The sequence below is a fragment of the Fundulus heteroclitus genome, chromosome 3 (assembly GCF_011125445.2).
Source record: "Fundulus heteroclitus isolate FHET01 chromosome 3, MU-UCD_Fhet_4.1, whole genome shotgun sequence".
NCBI lineage: Eukaryota > Metazoa > Chordata > Actinopteri > Cyprinodontiformes > Fundulidae > Fundulus > Fundulus heteroclitus.
This window is the reverse complement of record NC_046363.1, coordinates 26,156,496-26,176,522: the sequence shown is the minus strand read 5'-3', so window position 1 is coordinate 26,176,522 and position 20,027 is coordinate 26,156,496. Positions and strand designations below refer to the sequence as shown.

Here is a 20,027-nt window from a genome sequence, read left to right as displayed (position 1 = left end):
AACAAAATGTGTTTTTAATCTCGATTTAAAGGAACTCAGGCTTTCCGCACTTTTACAGTTTTCTGGAAGTTTGTTCCAGATAAGTGGAGCATAGGAACTAAATGCTGCTTCTCCGTGTTTAGTTCTGGTTCTGGGTATGCAGAGAAGGCTGGAGCCAGAAGACCTTAGTGGTCTGGAGGGTTGATACACTGATAACAAGTCTGTGATGTATTTAGGTGCTAAGCCATTCAGGGATTTATAGACTAACAGAAGTATTTTAAAGTCTATTCTCTGAGATACAGGGAGCCAGTGTAAGGACTTTAGAACTGGGGTTATGTGCTCTACTTTCTTAGTATTAGTGAGGACGCGGGCAGCAGCGTTCTGGATCAGCTGCAGCTGTCTGATCCACTGTTTAGGCAGACCTGTGAAAACACCGTTGCAGTAATCAATTCGACTAAATATAAACGCATGGATTAGTTTTTCCAGATCCTTCTGAGTCATTAGTCCTTTAATCCTGGAAATGTTCCTCAGGTGATAGAAAGCCGACCTTGTAATTGTCTTTAGATGCTTTTGGAGGTTCAGGTCTGAGTCCATCACTACTCCCAGGTTTCGTGCCTGATTAGTGGTTTTTAGCTAAAGCGACTGAAGCTGTGTGCTAACTTTTGATCTCTCCTCTATTTGTCAAAAGATTATTACTTCAGTTTTTGTTTTTATTCAATTGAAGAAAGTGAGGACATTTCCGACAGATTGTATCCATAGTGATAACACCAATGCTGCGCAACACCTGAAATTTAGAATGGAGCGACATTTTTAAGCAATCCTGGAGGAAAACCTGTTTGGGTACGTTCACACCGAATGCAATCCAGGCAAATTGTTTTTCCTGGATTGCTCCCACTGGTATGCAAATTGAAAGAAAAGTTCAGATTTTGGAACTCGAGCAAAATTTCACTTTGCTTCACTCGCAGTTTTGGTTCATTCACAGTTTTGCTTCGCTCTATTCGTCCCTTTTTGGGCCATTGGCATCGCTCAAAACCCCCCATTAATTGAATGTGCCTTTACTCAGGGATAACATGTAAAGCCCTCGCTCCATTCGTCTCATTCATGTTCGGTGTGAACGCACCTTTAGAGGCTGCAAATGACAGAGATTCGTCTTCCAGCAGGACTTCAGCCTCTAACATATGACCAAAGCTACAATGCAATGGTTTAGAATAGATCAAAGTATATTTTTGTGCTATAGTGGCCCAGTCAAAGTTCAGATCTAATGCTAGTTGAGAATCTTTTGAACACATTTTAAAAGTGATGTTCACAGTCACCGCCATCTAGTCTCAGTGAGCGTGAGCTGTTTTGGAAAGAGGAAGCTGTAAAAATTTCGTTTTTCGACAAATGCAAATCTAGAATAGGCATACTTTGAAAGATTTGTTGCTGTGTTTGCTACAAAAAGATGGTTTTACAATGTATTAGCTTAGGAGGAGAGATCATAAATACACAACTTGTATGTGATCTCCTGTGTGAACTAAACGCGTTCAACTGAAGTGTCCCGCATGCGCACTCGAGGACGCGATGACGTCACACGTAGCAAGCGTCCTCAGTGTTTGCGGAAATAAACATGGATTATAATGCTGGCGCGCATTTTGCGGTCATTAATTTATTTTCTAACCGGAGCTTTCCGTCCATTGACTGCTCTTCTCATTGTAGTCCGCTATGGGTGTCGTCTCTCTTCCTGCTTCTGCATAGCAGGACGCAGAATAGTGACGTTTGTCAAGTATCGGTGACGTACAGGTCGGATAAATGCGACACAGCTGTACAGACACAGGTCGCATATGAAAAGATCAGATACGTATCGGATTCAGGACCACATATCATAGTGGCCTTAGTCGCATTTCAAAAAATCCGATCTGTGTTGTTCAGACTGTCATAAAAAGATCAGCTACAGGTCGCATATGGGCAAAAAAATCGGAATTGGGTCACTTCAGGCTGCAGTGTGAACGTAGCCTAATTTTGCTTCTGCCTAACAATTAAGCACAACTTAATGTTGGTTGATCACATAAAATCCCAATAAAATACAGCAACGTTTGTGGTTACAATGTAACAGAATATGATAAAAGTTGATTGTGTGCTTGCAAACTCTCTTGTGTGGCGACAGAGTGTCAGACATTCATGGACATTGTGATCGTCGTGGACGGCTCGAACAGCATCTACCCCTGGTATGAAGTCCAGAACTTCCTCAGCAACATCCTCAGCAAGTTCCACATCAGCCCGAAGCAGATGCAGGTACAAACTGCACCAGAGGCAACCGCCAGTAATTATCACACACATTTGTAATGGAAACTTGTGGGTTTCAGTTTTAGCTAAAATAACATTTTACATCTCAAAGACCCCTCCGCTGTTGCCAGGAGAAGGAACACAAGCTGGCCGCTTGAATGAAAACGTGCAAAAAGGCGAAGCTACGAGCAATCTCGGCAAATATGAGCGGAAGAAAAAAAAAAACTGCTACAACAACGTCACAGGACAAGAACCGTGGAGAGGAATCTAAAGGGGAGGGATGTGGGGACATTACTCTGGACTGAATAACAAAGATGAGTGAGAGCGGCTTTGAGTTATGAAAAGGGAGGTTGTTGGGGGGTATTGGGTAGCAGGCAGCTTGAGGTGAAGAGGAAATACCTCTGGTTTTTGAAGGAATTCAAAAATTCCCCAAGCGTACTGTTTGCTTTAGGAACGGGGTTGGTGCTTAAAAGTTAATTTCATAAAAGCACGAGACTTGGAGGATGTTTTGACCAACCGTGTGCAAGAACAAGCATGAATATGCCACATTGTCCAAATCCCTGAGTGTCTGGGTGTTTTGTCCAGGTCGGTGTACTGCAGTATGCAGAAATAGCAGTCCACGAGTGGTCTCTGAAGGACTACCAGACCACAGAGGAGGTGGTGGAGGCCGCCAAGAACATCAGCCGACAGGAGGGACGAGAGACACGCACTGCAGACGCCATCAGAATGGCCTGGTAGGCCCGTTAGTCTCTGTTCTTAGCTGATTCTTCTAAAACATGGAGATTTGGCTGGAAACTGCATTTTTGATGTAAAGTTCTCTGAGGTTTCTCTATAAAAAAAAAACTTGTAAAATTTGTTCCTATAAGTTGCTATAACTGTACAGTATGTGTACTTTCATTATGTTCCAAGGTACTATTGAGCAGTGTCCTTGTTTACTGCATCCTGTGACAATCTGTAATGTGAAAGTAGACGGTGACTTTCACCACAGCTAAACATAAAACATGACATAGCCAAGGTTAACCCAATTTTGAGGTTAAACTAGTCCTCTTGGACTCAAATTCTTTTGAAATTCAAATGTAATGCTTTGAGGATTTTTTTAAAACAGAACAATACAATATTGTAATGTTGGACAATTGAAAACGAGGCTGGAAAATTGCACTTTTTTGGAGGTTTTGTTGTTGGATGGAGTATAGAAATAACAAAATGAAAAACTAAATTGAGGCAGTCAGGCATGACTCAAGGATCCACACTGGTGAGCAACTTGTATAGAGCCGTTATTTGCTGACACATGGCACAGCTGTCGTGTTGCCTCCATTAATAGTGCCCTGTCGTTGGGCTTCTTTCAGAATGTGCCAGAATATATATAAATGAAGCCGCTCAGAGATTAGAAATAACAGGTCTTGCACTGCAAGAATGATAACCTGATGTAAACAGTTCCAAGCTTTATATTACTGCCCAACATTATTATTGTCCTACTTGACACCCTCTTCTTATGATTACTGATTCTGAGCCGACGTGACATGTGAATTTCTCCAATGTGAGATTAATAAAGCCTATCTTATCTTATCTTAACAAGGCCTTGTTATGGCTTAGATAACATGCAAATTGAACCACCACACTACTCCAGACATTTCGAATTGAGAAAGCTTTCTGGATGGAAGGCAAACCGTCTTCAAACTTCGGAAAAAAGTCCAGTTGTTTTGTTTTTTTACTTTTTTTGGAATGACCATGACCTGGATGACTGAGAATCTTCACCACCGTTATACAGGGATGTGTTAGTACAAATTAACCATTATTTGAACACCACAGCCTACCTGAGAATTGCAAATAATGATATTAATCCACTTTTGACGACAGTGTACACATCTTCTGATCGCTACTTTCAGCAGGATAATGCACCTTGTCTCCAAACTCAAATCCCCTCAAATGAGGATCCTGAGCCTGTCAATAAGCTCACTGTAGTGCAGTTGCCAGTCACCAGAATGTTTCTTTATACATCGAAAGTCTAGAGACTGGTGAACAGCCTCAAAGTATCTAATTCCTCTCAAAAAAAAGGTTCCAGCACTTTCAAAGTAGTCTAACCCAGACAGCGCACCACACCCAGACGTGATCTGTGGCCATAGCTGCCGTTCTGGGATGTGAGTCTCTTAGAGCGACATTTGGTTTCTGTACACGCACCAAATAGGCCGGCACACAAACACACAGGTAATTGGAGGGTTCCTATTTTCTGCTACATTTAAAGGTGAATAAATTTTGGAGAAACTTTTAAAGGCTTTTAGAAAAGCAGTGACTGGAAACCGTACAAATAAAATAAACAGTAAAAAAAAAATATGATCTTTGGGCTCTATGTTGCCATTAGGCAAAAGAACACACACTCTGATTGAACTTACACAAACACCTACGTGCCTCATAGCACATACTTTTGCACAGATGGACAGATAGCACAGCTGAGACAGGGAAGCAAACATGACGGGGTAGAAAAGCAGCAATATTAGCGGAGCTGGGCAAACCGGGAGCTGGGTCAGCAGGACTGAGGGTGTGGCGCTGCCTGGTCAGCCCAGTAGAGCTCCTGCAGCTGTGAAAATACACTCAGGAACACCTACAGGTGAACACTGCCACAGACTTCAGAGAAGCAAAACTGATTTAATAAAATTCTGAATGTTAAACCTCCTTCTAAGGGGAGGCATTCATTGGATTCCTACACTGACCTCTTAACCTCAGCAACGACCCTTTAGCTTGTTGTGAACTTAAACCCAATCAACAAAAATGGGTTCTGACAGGCATGAAAAGTGATTGGCTTTTGATAGTCAGGTTCTTTTTTAAATAACTCATTACAAGGATCAAGTCATGTTACATAAAGTAATAATTCCTTCAAAATGTACTGCAGTTCAACAAACAAGGGAAGTTTATAAGTTTATCTGCAATTTAAAAGCCTCATTCTGCAGCTAAATTAATTATTTTATTGTTTGAAGCATTCAAGACAGTAACTCTCAGCTGTAGAAATCACACGATGCATCAAACCATGCATTGTTAGGGGATATCCCAAAATGAAAAAGAGCTCCTTCATATAATGTTCATACTCCGACTTTTGTTGAATATTAAAGTTAAAGATCTATTAATGAACCACAAATTGACCAAAATGTAAAGCACTGTTTAAGAAAACAAACACAGCATAATAGCACAGAGCATGGTGGTGGAAGGGTGATGATTTGGGCTTTTTTTATAGCAACAGACTCTAGCTTTCACTGAAATGTTTTCAGTAAAATCTACTTGTCTCGACTAGAAAGTACTTCACCGTATCAAACGTAAGAACAAAAGGCCACAATGTGTTGTGGAGCATCCAACCTGCAACAGAAAGGTTGAAAATTGTGAATTTCTGCAATCTTTTCATTAAAATCCAGACTTCTTCTAAACTGAATGTTCTGCTAAAACATAAAAACAGTTGTTCATAAAAGAATGCACAAAACTAAACAATGAACTGAAGCAACATTGCATAAAGGAGTGGGTCAAAAACTCCTCCAGAATGATGTGAGAGACAGATAAGGACATCTGAAGGGTTTCAGCATAATAAACACCACATTAACATAATTCCCTGAAACAAAACTCCCTCAAGTGAACGTGGGGTGAGAAAATGTTGCTTCAGACAAGTCCAACATGAAATCAAAATAATTAAATTTTTGAACTGTAACCTTACTTTGATCGCCACTGTTGACATAGAACCAGAAGACTTCACAGAGCCCAGATGTTGTCTCCTGTATCGGCCAGAAAAAAAAAAACATAAATCGGTTGCATCAGTGAGAGAAGTGAAATATATAACATTTTAAGTTATTTCAAATTTCAAATACCAATACCAAATATAAATGACCAAAAATAACCAACTTAAAACAAGCTATTATAAGAAGGGTTTGATTGCTGTAATGCCTATAAAAACATTTTTAGTTGACTATTAAAAAGGAGATAAATACTGTATTTAATGGTCGGTTAAGCAAAACTACCTACAACAAAGATAACTCCTACAGGTATTATGCAATTTTAGATAATTATTAAAAAGGTGAAAAACCCAACATATATTACAAAGGGATAATTATGGACTAATTACGTTAGTTCACACATGCAGCTTCCAAATATAGCAGCTGTATGCAGTCATGTTAACATGGGAGTTACACCAACACCCCTTCAGCCATGATTTGTGATAAATGTAATTTCCTTTAAATTCATGCTTAAAAAAATATTCTTTTAAATAACAGAGTGAAGTAAGTATTGATAAAAGCACACAACCTCCCCCCCATCCCACCTCCTGGAAAAGCACATTCAGATTCTGCTTCGCTCCTTGATGGACGCGTGCTTCTCGAATGGCATATTTTGCAAAGTGTAGAGCATAAATTGAAATTTAACCAGCTGACTGCTTCGTAAACATGAAACAACAACATCTTACAAGTGAAAAACCACCGATGTCTTTGTTGCTCCACCCGTCTGAGGGTCCCTCGGTCACCCACAGACGAAAACACGCCCGGGCCGCTGTGCTGTGTCATTACCACACTGCTGAGGCACCATAAACTGACTTGTAAAGCCAGCCAGGCCTCCCAATTAGCTCCACTTACTTTCTCCGCTCTTTCATCCCCTTTTTGCTTTTGATTTTATTGTTTTCCTTTTTCCTACCTAACTTTTCTTTTCATTTATAGTCACATTTATTTGCCTCTTTGTTCTCTGCTTTATCATTTGCTTTAGAAGCATATTTAATATTTGATCATTTATTTCTATTTATAGAGCTGTCCTTCCTCCTCCTCTGTCACCATCAGTGGTGGTTCTAGACCAAATTTAGCAGGGGGGCCAGGGTGGGGCCAGTGTTTTTTCACAGTGGCACAAAACAAAAGATTTGGGGAAAAAACCTAAACAGGTCAACATTTCATTTCGTTTAATATATTAAGTAAGCCAAAGAGCCAATTGTGGCTCTGGAACTGCAGGTTGCAGACCCCTGATCTTTTCTCAATACAGCAAGAGCTTAATGTGGAACAGCTTAATTTTTTTAATTATAGTTATTTTTTTATATTTATTTTTTAATTATTTTGTTATTTTATTATTGGGTAAAACCATAAACGTAAAAAAATACAACTGATCCAAATGACCAGTCAGTCACGGTATCTTTTTATCATTTATCAGAAATGTAATATCATGTCTTTAATACAGGGGCCATAACAGGGGCCAGGAACAGTTCTACAGGGGCACAGGCCCCTGTTGGCCCCCGACTAGAACCGCCCCTGGTCACCATCTCTCACTAAAGGCTCATAAATCAGATTTGTTTGCTGTCACCTTGTGAAGCTCTTCTTTTAGTATTTGTTCCTGTTTCTATACCTTTGCTTCTCTTTTCTGTTTTTCCTCCTCTTTCTTTACACCCTCTGTTATTTGCAGGCTGCGCGGGGAAAACGGTTGTTTTAAACTCCAAGTTTCTTGCGGCTGACCACAATGTTATATTTAGGCCAGGCCTGCAGTTAGACTTGGAAATGACTGAGATCACCGGGGGTGACGGGGCGCTGTGTGTGTGTGTGTGTGTGTGTGTGTGTGTGTGTGTGTGTGTGTGTGTGTGTGTGTGTGTGTGTGTGTGTGTTGGTCTGAGGCTTACCAAACCCCATTCAACTGTTGAACCAGGTCCCAGAGAGAACAGGTTTCCTGCAGACAAACAGGGTGCGGCATCAGACCGTCGGTGCATTTGCCATTCGGGTTTCTCCTTCTGGGTTGCAGCTGAACTACAAGGGAATGCTCGAATGTGGCCGCCCTGTGCAGTGACACATGCAAGCTGCACGCAGTGACGAGTCTTAGTCAACTGGCCACGGTATGTGTCGAGTGTTGTTAATAAGGATCTTTGAAAGGATCCAGATGGAACCTGGACCATTTAATTCAGGGAGGGAACTCGAATCTAGAGTTTCAGTGTTTTATTAGCTGGTTATTCTCCTCAGAGAAGCCCTTGATATTGTATATTATCCCACAGAGGATGTTTATTTTGTAGAAACCCAAGTGACTGGATACTCCTGGGTTTCCTCCCTTTCACACATTTCACGACTGCGATTATTTTCTCTCCTCCGGCTCGGTTTGGTCCTGATCAGCAGCGTAAACCGGTGCTGTTTTGCCTCCGTTTTTCAGCACAGAGGCGTTCAGTGCCGAGCGCGGCGCGAGGGAGGGCGCCACCAAGGTGATGATTGTGGTCACGGACGGAGAGTCGCACGACGGGGACGAGCTGCCTGACGTGCTGGAGAAATGCGAGAGCAGGAACATCACCAGATACGCCATCGCTGTGAGTGCTACATGATGCAGCCCTCGATGATTTTACATCCTCCGGCTGTTTCCAGAGCTCTTTTTACCTTTCATGATGCTATAATTGTGAAAAAGCACACAAACAACCAGCGTACCATGTCCTCAGAGGGTGCAAAGCAACCCTGACATTCCTCTCATATTGTGAAAATGTGGTACGGTCTCTGTAAACACCCAGGAGCAACCGCACAATACCACCACAACTCTCCCAAAATAACTACCTAATTATCAAATGAACCCTTTGGGCCCACTGAAATAGCCGGCTGGGAACAAAAAGCTCTTCCTGTCCGGCTCCACCCGAACCTTCACACAAAAGCACGAGTGGGTGCAGCACCACATGTGGTTGGACCCCCACCTCATCGGAGAGCTTGCATGACAAGGAAAAGCAAATTAAACAGTAGATTTTAGGTGAAAGAGTATTTCTAGCCAGTTCAGTTTTTTTACTAAGAGCTGAGTAGGGATCAGAGTCCATGCTGTTTTATGCCTACCAATCAGGCAGACCGACATGTCGGATGGTTAGACACAGGAGGAAACTACACCGTCAAGGAGAAAATTAAACCCGATTAAAGGTATACTATGCAACCGGGGTTGATTTTCCAGCGAGGCTCCCCCCAGAGGACGAAAGTAAAAGTGCACTGTGGTAAAGCTGCTCAGCTGTTCTGGTTTCTCTGTCAAGCCAGGCGCGGTGGTTTTGAGCTTAGCAGACAGGCGAACGTAACGAAAAGTGGAAAAAACGGCAGTACAAACAATGACTAACACAGTGAAGGTATGAACATCAAGCTTCCCGCAGCGCTATCTTGGCGAGGCGGCCACGGTGGCCGCCTCGCCAGTTTTATTATTATTATTATTATTTTTTTTTTATGTTGGCGAGATGCTACCGCCACCGCCTCGCCAAGCCGCCGCGGCCGCCTCGCCGCCTCGCCGCGGCCGCCGCGGTAGCATCTCGGCAACATAAAAATTTTTTTTTTATAATAATAATAATAATAATAATAATAAAACTCGATATGCTTGCATGTTTACTTGACGTTAACACGCGGTTCTTTGTTGTTGCTTTCGTGCGTGCATATAGTGAATGGCAGGGCAAAAATACATGGAGTTCTCGCCGTAAAGCGAGACTTCTGTGAGTGCGGGCCGTGAGCTCTTGCAATTGCAAGTGCGGTATTTCCCCCACAGACCACCAGGGCGGCCGAGAAAACCTTTGTTTGACCTGAAATGACTCATTTAATAATCCAAAACGGTATGGAACACATTAATTAACTGAAAAATGTTGCATAGTATGCCTTTAAGGGCTGAGCCATCAGAAGCTCTAAAACATAAACAATCTGATGTGAATTAAAAGCTCTCTGAAAAGTCTGATCAAGGTGTTCTTTAACAATGTGTTTGGTTTGGCTATGAATACCTATTAATAAATGGAAAATGGCTTGTACTTGTATAGCACTTAAGCTAGTCCATTGATCCCAAAGCGGAACAGCAAACAGGAATAAATCAAAGGCAACCCGACTTTCGCTCAGTTCTTTCTGAAAACGTTTCGACACCTATCCGGGAGTCTTTGTCGGTTCTGCTGGTTCTCACTTGAGCTCGTTTTGTTCCCTCAGAACGATCTGTTCCGCTCTGCGTCCTTTGATTGAGGACTCTCTTCATCAAGTCCAAGCCACCAGAATTGACTCCTGGATAGATGTCAAAATGTTTTATGAAAAAAAAAAAAACTGAGCGAAGGTCCGGTTGCCTCAGATTTAGGTCTGTCTGCTGTGGAGAGAGAAAAAATTGACAATTTATTGGTTTCTTTTGGTTCATCAGTCGGTCGAAAGTGCTGGACCACAGCCCAAAAAATAGCCAAAACAGAACTAGAAATGACAAAAAAGGACCCTTGTAGTGGAGGGAGTAAGCTGATCAATTCTATTGATCACTTCCAAAATATGTTTTGGCTGGCGGGTCGTGGTGTTACAAAAGTAGTGCCCTATCCTGAACTAATGTCCTTTACTGCTATCCATCCTTAAATGTGTCTAATGAGGTTTAGAGGTTTTAGAGGCAGGATTGTCCAAAAAGGTGCACATTGTTCCCCTGAAAGATCTCCATCTCCTTTCTGTCCTTTGTGCAACAATATACCAAGATGTAACCATAAAATGTAACTGTCCTGTTGTCAAAGAGAAACCCTGACAGCATATTTGCCGATGAGGAGGAAAATGAGCAAGTGGCTAAAAGGGTCTGTAATAAAGTTTTATAATTACAATACAATTATTTCAGGTTTCAGATCCAAAATACACATGTTTTGGATTTTGAGTCATTCCCTCTTACTGTACATACACCGAGTAAAACATAATACCAAGGATGGCTTTCTTTCAATCTTATCTCAAAACATGCTTAAAATACTTATAGCGCTTACCCTCCACAGTAAGCCCCGAACTGGTGGTGGGGCCGCAGAAAACTTTCTGTAAACGGGCAAATTCCACAGATTAGGAAGCACATTAGTCCAGATACGATATCTGTGGAGGTATAGTATTATGGATGGATGCTGGAAAACCAGTGAAAAACCGATTTGGAAAGCAGGAAAAGTGGCGTAGCATAGGCCGTGCCAACACAATACAGTTAGACTTTCTACATTTGTTGCTTTATAATCTCATTAAGATGGTCAGGGAGCTTGTGGAGACTGTGAGGCCATCCTAAAGCAGAATCAACAGGGTGTATGCATTAAAAAAACACAGAACGAGGTAAAGGGGGGCTTTGGACTCATATGGTAAAAAGTCAAAGTGATGACAGTTAACTGTGTCCTATAACAGCAGGTGTGTTGATTCAGCATTTTCTGCACTGCATGCACATTTTGGCTGTGCACAGGAAAGTGTCTCATAGCAGAGGTCAAACCTTTTGAACGTACAGGGCAGTAACAGCAGATCGTTTTATACATCGGTGACATGCATATGTTGAAAAGATGTCTGCTGCACAAGCAGTTAATGCAGCACATTGCATGGATGATTTTAGACTATTTCAATAAATGCCAAGTTATACAATTTGGGAAATGTGCTACTCCCTCTTTTCAGTTTTTCTCTTTCATATCCTTCGTCAACTTTTAAAGTCCAGCATAGCATGGTGGCCTCAGTATTATTTAGCTTCAATAGAATCTTAATGTACATATTTATGAGTTGGCCCTCCTTACATGACAGACTACACCCTGCTATACCCCCCTACCCTTTAAAAAACAGAGGATTTCCTTAGTTTGCTTGGCTGCCAAGTTACAGGGAAATATTCTTGGGTTTGGTTTCTCTTATGGAATTTCTTCATTCGTACTTCAGGCGTTAAGCCACAAGCCGATGTTTCTGTAGTGGATGTTTGGACCAGTCTAGCTTCCAATTTCCTCTGGCTTTATGTTTCACAGTTAATGTGTTGCCATGAGATAAAAGTTAATTGCTGATTAAACACAAAGGTACATACGCAAATTGGGTTTCAATATGTTACATTAATATTGAGTTAACATTGTGCATTTGAAAATGAAAGACTGACATGAGATCTCAATTTAGTCCCCTTCTTATGTTATCGTCTTTTTAATTTCTTCTCTATACTGCCATCCAGGTTCTGGGATATTACATCCGCAAACAACAGGATCCAGAGACTTTCATCAATGAGATCAAATACATCGCCAGCGACCCAGATGACAAGTACTTTTTCAATGTGACGGATGAAGCCGCGCTAAATGACATCGTGGATGCTCTCGGGGATCGCATTTTCACTCTAGAAGGTGATGGCGGTACCAATCGAGCGTTGAATGATTGATGCTTTGGACGAGCCCCTCCTTCTGCTGCCCCCCCAAACCTATAAGATGAAGGAAATTATCTAAAATTCTGAGGCTGGTTAAATGATGTGCTGTCCTTCACTAAGAATGTAATCTAGTCTCCCTATTCTCAGCAGCAGGCACCTCCTCAACACACAGGGATGACATCTCCAACATTGACTGTGCATGCATATAATCAATTAAAAAATAGTTCAGAAATGACAAATAGTTGTGACAAATATTATCTCATGCTTGTGCCCCACCTTTCTGCTGCCGCCCTGGGCAACTGCCCATATGACCCATGTAGAAAAACCACCACTCATATCAGGAATCTTAAATCATCGACACGTGCTTTCATGCCTTTCTTTGCTGCAGATTTGTTTAAAATTATTATCATTGGAAAATCTTTAACTACAACCATAAGCTCATTAATATAAGACACAATATTTGACTAAGAAATTAAAAAGCGTACATACTAACACTTTGCAGTTTTTTTTTTTTTTTTACCGTTATTTAGAGAAAGTCAGGAGTTACAAAAATCAGCAGAGGCATAGCTCGCAGCAGTTGCAGAAACTTAGGTGGAAAGCCTTTGAAAACCGATGCCACCCTCAAATGTTCAGGGAAATCAAAGAGGAAGGTACAGGGGGAAAGGAAATGTCTGCCACCATCGGCCTTTTGAGGGTGTGAAAGATCGGATCCCGAGAGGGAGAACAAGGAAAGGGAAGGGAGGAGGATACGAGCAAAGAAAGGTGAGAAACAAGAGATCTGACACTCTGTCCTCCTCTAGGCACCCTGGGCTACAACCAGAGCACGTTCCTCATGGAGATGTCTCAGATCGGCTTCTCCACGCATGCGCTGGATGTAAGTCCGGCCTCTGTTTATTTTCTCGCCTGTGTGGTAAATAGAAGCAGAGTTTTCCATCATTTAAGCCCAAACTAATTTCTGCAGGACGGCATTCTGTTTGGGATTGTGGGCGCCTACGACTGGGATGGAGGAGTGCTGAAGGAAGGGACCAACGGAGTAATTGTGCCACCGAGAGACGCCTTTGAAAGCGAATTTCCACTGGAGCTCAAGAATCATGCTGCTTATTTAGGTACAAAGACTTCATCAGCCAGAATGATATAATGTAATAGTTTGTTTACTGATAACATTTTAATGCTGGAATTAAAATGTTTTGGTGCATTATATTGATCTGCATTGTTTTTCAGGATTGGTACAACAAGTACCGATACCAGTTTCAGTATTGGGACACCCCTACTAATAAATGCCCTGTGGTTTTATGCAGTTTCAGGCAGCGACCCTTTCCTCCATAACAAAAATTATAATTTTTCAATTTCAGCCCTACAACTATCCTCTGGACAACATCCCAGCCCAACCTTTCATGAAGGCCTTGTATTGTTTAACCCAGAGATTCATCTCTGTCATCTGGTTGTATTCCAGCTGCTTTTATACATGCTGCTAAACTTTAGCTCATCAAAAAGAGAAACCTTCACCTCAATGTTTCATCCATCTTTGGGACAAAATTAAAGCTACCTTTTCTTTCTAAGTTCTTGGAGAAGGCTCTTTTGGAACAACTATTGTCATATACTCAGCACAGAGACGGCTCTTTCAAAAGCTTTAGAGGCTGGCTTTCAACTTTGGACTCTGGTAACGGATGTTTTCTTGCTCTTGGACCTGATTTTTGTCACAGTGGATTCTAAATTTTTAAACAGCATGGTCGGTATTCTTTGGCAGCATCCCTTCTTTGTTGTGGTCTGCCTTAGGGTTTTATCATAGGCTCCATCCCCATCAGAGTTTTTCCTACCACCCAGATCACTGCTAAGAAAATACAGCATATTCTCCTATTGTTTTGCTAATGATATATACAGTTTGCCCATTTAAGCCAATAGCCAATAGTTCTAGTTAAAATGATACCACCTTGAATGGAAATCAATTTCCTCAGTTTAAACAAAATTAAAACACTAGTTATTGCACATTGGAATTCAACAGTCTGGGACAGTTTTGTTAGTGGCATTGGCCCTGAAGCTCTGTTAGCCAAGATACCATAGTTTTATTTTCAATAAAGACTTTAAAGTTGTCATCTGCTGCTGTTAGGACGGCCTTCTTTCAGTAATGGTCATCGTCTGGGTTAGTGATCTTAAACTCCAGTCCTGGAGTGACGGTGTCTTGCTACTTTTAGATGCCACTCTGCTTCAACACACCTGACTCAGATATTAGCTCATTAGCAGATCTTGACTTCATGCTAGTGCAGTAGTTTTTAGCCATTTGATTCAGGTGTGTAGGGGAAGGGACACATCTAAAAGTTGCAGGACACTGCCCTCCTGAATTTGAGTTTAAGACCAGTGGTTTAAGTGAAGGTCTACATAAAGAAGCAGGAAGAGAAGAAAGTATTCCTCAACTTTTATTTCAGCATGCTTGGATTATTGGGGAGTGGTGGCCTAGTGGTTAGAGCAGGGTGCTTGTGTTCTGGGAAGGCTCCAAGTTCCCTGGTTTGAATCCCACAGACTGCCACTCTGGGTCCCTGAGCAAGCACAGGGACCCAGGCGTTGCACAGTGGCAGCCCACTGCCCCCTAAGGGATGAGTTAAATGCAGAGGTGATGTTTCATTGGAATATACAAAGTTGCAATGACAAATAAAGATAATTATTGTAAATGTACATCTGACTTGATCAGCTGTCTTCTTACCGGAGCTCAATGACATGGCCCTAATATCCTGGTTTATTTTCCTAGCACTGGCTCCCTTCTTTAATAAATTTGTTTATGATTTTTACTGATTTTTAGGAGTCTTCGTGGGCTGCAATATATTTTTAGCTTTTACACAAATTCCAGAGCTTTGAGATTGTTGAAACAAAATCCCTTTGCAAGGTCAGGCGAAGGGATTTTGCTTTTGGTCTCTCATTTCAAGTTAGATCTGCCAAGGAATATTAAAGATGTAAAGAAACTTCTCAGCCACGAGTCTTTCGACAAACGCAATGCTCTGGTTGATCATGAGACACTAGGCGATTTTAAATGTGCTCTAAAAGAAATGCTTCTTTTTAGACAGTAAATTTAGCCAAAAGAAGCAGGATGACATGAATAAATGAAATGGTGGAGTAAATCTTGACAAAGAGATGCGATGAAATGATAAACACCGTTTAATCTACCGCTAATCCTTTCAGATTTAACAAGGTACACATTCACAGTTTAGGTTTATGGATGTCGAGGCCCAAATGTGGCTACCAAAAAACACAAAAATATCCCTCTGGCCACAACTGCAAGGTGTGCACAAGTGTCCCATTGATAGTCTCAGAATATAGATCAATTATCAAGTTGTGGTAATTTTTGCTGTTAATCTCTTTTAATCAGCAGCAGAGCCCTGTTATGAGCTGTTTTGTTAATTTAGTGTCTCCACTCTGTCTTATGTGAACCAGAAGAAGGAAGGTTGAAGTTTGTTAAGACAAGTAATGTAAAGCTGAAATAAGTTAGAGTACACCATTTACCACACAGGCTGAAAAACACTCTGATTTTGTGTAAAAACCCACATTTGCTGTTGCATCAGAATAAAGAGAATAAAAAAATCAGCTCACAGTTTATCTAATTAAACCAGATTTTTTTTGGGATGTTGATAAAAAAGATTCAAATAGACCCGTTTCATTCCCCCCTGAAGGCTATTTGGAGGCAGCTGGATTGTCTGATGTGTGTTTGTGCCGTGCGTTCTTGCAGGTTACACGGTGTCATCTGTGGTCATCGGTGACTGGAGGAGGCTTTACGTAGCCGGGGCTCCTCGATTTAAACACAAAGGCAAAGTCATTTTATTTGAGCTCTTTGAAAATGGCTCTGTTGACATCGTACAGGCTTTGAATGGAGAACAGGTAAAAGTCATTTTGCTTAATGTCTCTCCAATATCATCGGTTGTTACGAACAACACAGCGAGGGCGCCTTCTACTGAGATTAAGAGGAAATTGCATGTTTGTGTCCTCAGATTGGATCCTACTATGGCAGCGAAGTGTGTGGGCTAGATATCGATAAAGACGGCATCACAGATGTCCTTCTGGTTGCTGCTCCCATGTATCTCGGCTCAGGAAACAAGGAAGCTGGAAAAGTCTACATCTACACCTTCAGTGGGGTAACAAAGCAGTAATACTTTAAACATGCAATTACGACAAAATTATACCCTGTTTCTTAAAATGGGCATTCTCGTTTTTCCCTTCTCTGTCTTTTTTTTTTTTTTTCCAGGAGGGAGTGTTTATATCTAATGGTACTCTGAAATCAGACAATACCTCACAGGATGCCAGGTTTGGTTATGTGCTGGCTGCTGCTCCGGATCTGAACCACGATGGCTTTACTGACCTGGTGGTTGGCGCTCCGCTGGAGGATGAGCACAGGGGAGCCATTTATGTCTACCATGGACACGACATTTACATTCTCCATGATCCCAAACAGGTAGGTCATATTTATGTCCTCTATTGTGCAAAGGTTTTGCATTTTTAAAGTACTGCAGTCTTCTTGCTCAGTAGTTTACCGTGGGGCTATAAAGATATTTCACACACTGCTTTTCAGTACAATTATTTGTCCACTCTTTGTTCCTGACAAAGTGGAGGACAAAGGACGGGATGTTAAAATCTGCAGCAGATGAGAAACATCTGAAGTCATATCGTTGAGAGAAAAGGGGGAAAAAAGAGAGTAGCATCAATTATAAGTTGACCATTTAACCTTTGGTCTGTTATGTTTAAAGATTTTACTTTTCAAATCAACTCATGGAGAATGTCATACAAAGAGACATGGTTCTCTGGTGCACACATTTTATTTCTTAACGTTATTATTCAGATTTTCATTATGTATGTGTGTGTAATGCTGCAAAACCCAATAAAAGTTGAGTCGATTTGAGGTAAATTCCTTGCCAATACTTGTAAATCCTATTTTATGTGTGAAACCATGGTATTTTTTATTTTGTACCACAAATATAGAAAGAAATAATAACCTTTTGACTACCCGCTCGTAATAAATTGCCAAAAGAATCCAAATAAAAATTGGATCTTTGCTCAGTTTCCTAGATTAAGTCAACATAAAATTCACCTGAAATGCAGAGTGCTTTCATATGCCTGAATGATTGACTGCTGATTTAAGCGGCTTAACAACAATTTAAAGGTGCATAGCCCCATTATTTGACTTTTTTTATCTATATGTCAGTAGCTCACTCAGCTGCATACAAAGTTTTTATGAAAGATTATCACGTCCTGCTGCCGTTTTAATCGTTAAATTTGGCGTTTTATGCTTTGTTTGGCTCCTTTTTTTTAATTAATAAAGACTTTCGTGTTTCTGATTTTTACGGAAGTACATACTGCACATGTGCAGCAGGGGTTAAAACAAGAAAGCGTCTAACAACTATTAGGATTTTCCACCGAAACAATGCAGGATGGTCCAAGATCTAAGGAAAAAAAGCACTATATATATATATATATATATATATATATATATATATATATATATATATATATATATATATATATATATATATATATATATATATATATATATATATGAGGGAAAAGCCAGAAATGTTGCTGGGAATACAGTATGAACGTTGGTGTTCATTGACGCTGACGCTAAACCAGCCTATTGCTCAGATGTGACCGCGGAGTTGATTAATGTGAGTAAATGTTCTGATATGAGGCTCTTAAAGTTCCTGTAGATCATTATTTTTAATTGGTCTTTTAGTTGGTCTTTGATCACACCAAGCTGCCGCTTTACTAAGAGGCATTGCAAAGGGTCAGGCTCGGTCCGGCATTATTTCCAATCGATTTACAAATTAAGCAAACCGGCATTATGATAGTTCTGCGATATTGCCACTAGATGTCATCACATCTGTTTAGATTTGTTAATTGTGCCCTAGAGCAAATTATCTTTGAGCTCAAAAAGGACCATCAAAACATTATCAAGATGGCCTATATAACGTTATTTTATCCTGGTCAAATAGTTTTTGGTCATTTTTTTAATAACCATATTACGTGGCAATATACTTTTAAAATATTATTTGAAAATTGTCTGATTTTATTTTAAATAAAAACCTTCAGAAATCCCGATAAATCCTTAACATAAAGACAACTTTAAAGGATTAGAAAAACAAAGAGTGACTCTGTGTTTTTCCCACTTTATATTGTTTCTACAACTTTGTCCATGTGCCTCAGTATCGAATCCCTAACATCTGGCTTTCTCATCCTCCCAGCGGATACAAGGGTCGTCCATCTCCCCCTCTCTGCAGTATTTTGGCCGTAGTGTGAGTGCACAGCTGGACTTGGATGGCGATGACCTGATAGATTTGGCAGTGGGAGCTCAGGGCAGAGCCGTGCTGCTCAGGTAAGCAGGGACAGTCTACAGACGTCTCTAGGTACATGATTAAAACTACAGCAGTGTGCCTGTAATGTGACACAGTAAAAACACACTTTTCAAGCAAGTAGAAGCTTTTTTTGTCGGTAATTGTTTCTCATTCCTTCTCTTATAGCTCCCGGAGCATCGTCCAGATCAATGTGAGTTTGTCCTTCCAGCCGCACTCCATCAACGTCATTCAGAAGACGTGTCAGAGGGGCGGCAGAGAGTCAGCGTGCCTCAACGCCACCGCCTGCTTCACGGCCGTTTCCCGCTCAGCCGGATCACACAGCAGCACGTTTGGTATTTAATCTGTTTTTGCAGTCAGAAAAATATAACAACTGCATATAATTGCCATACAATTATTTTGCTGACATAAATATTGTAGTCATAAGAGTTAAATAATTGTTGTAGTTGTTTTTTTGTTTTGTTTTTTAATTGCGCTGTGAGGGGAAACAGAGATGCTATTTTAACAGTATTTAGTTTCAATATAGAAAAAAAAACATTAACTCAAAGTTTAAATTTTTTTTTATTTCTGCTGACTGTACGTTTTCTGGACAACATAGGAATAGCTTTGTGTAAAGATGCCAAATATGATCATTTTACTTTTACAAACAACAACAAATAGAAAATGCTCACTGAGTTTTCAATTATGAATAGTTAAGGCTGACGTCAAATTAATCAAAAATAAGTTTATTTTCCTGCTTTTCTTCCTCAGATCTTTGGGTGTCAGCCATGTTGGATGACAGGAAGTTTTCGGTGCGAGCTCTGTTCGACGAAAGCTCCCACAGACAAACGCAGCGTTCACTACAAGTTCAAACAAGAAACACTGTTTGTTACAAGCTGCCTTTCCACGTATATGTGAGTTTAAGTGCAAACACATACTCGGCACCACTGACAAAAAAAAAACCTGGACCACAAAGGGTTCTCCAGCGTTAGACGTGTCCCAAGGTTCCCTTTCTCCCCCCAAAATTCTGGAGAAAATTATTTATAGCTTATTAATTTTTTATTTTTTTTAGGAATTATTGTGATTATTGAATTACCAAATGTATCTTATTGAGGGTATTTAGCACCTTTTGGCTACAGAATCATGGGACCATATAATTCTTATACTCTTAGATTTAATAGCTTCCTTTAACACAGTGGATCACACTTTCTCATTTACAGCATCATTTGGACACCCTAACCCTTTTTGAGTAGTTAGAAATAGAAATGCCTTTATTGTGACAATTGGGGAATTCCTGCGTGACAATGGCAAAAACACATACAAAGAATTGTACACTAGATTAAGGAATAGGAATAGAAAAGCCAATTTAAAGTTAGGTTTTAAAGCAGAAGAGAATTAACTTTTTAGAGAGGTGTAAAAATACTG

General features: G+C 40.6%; 1 protein-coding gene across 1 annotated transcript in view; it reads left to right on the top strand.

Annotated features, from left to right (window-relative positions):
* The window catches only part of itga10 (integrin, alpha 10), a gene marked incomplete in the record, with an annotated part of 43,247 nt that overhangs the window by 16,594 nt on the left and 6,626 nt on the right, over positions 1–20,027 (top strand). The window contains 12 exon segments of the mRNA XM_036134391.1: positions 2,123–2,250; positions 2,827–2,975; positions 8,380–8,530; positions 12,112–12,277; positions 13,098–13,171; positions 13,259–13,403; positions 16,013–16,161; positions 16,272–16,415; positions 16,526–16,732; positions 18,516–18,646; positions 18,792–18,958; positions 19,374–19,516. Of these exon segments, the coding sequence (XP_035990284.1) occupies positions 2,123–2,250; positions 2,827–2,975; positions 8,380–8,530; positions 12,112–12,277; positions 13,098–13,171; positions 13,259–13,403; positions 16,013–16,161; positions 16,272–16,415; positions 16,526–16,732; positions 18,516–18,646; positions 18,792–18,958; positions 19,374–19,516 (1,754 nt within the window).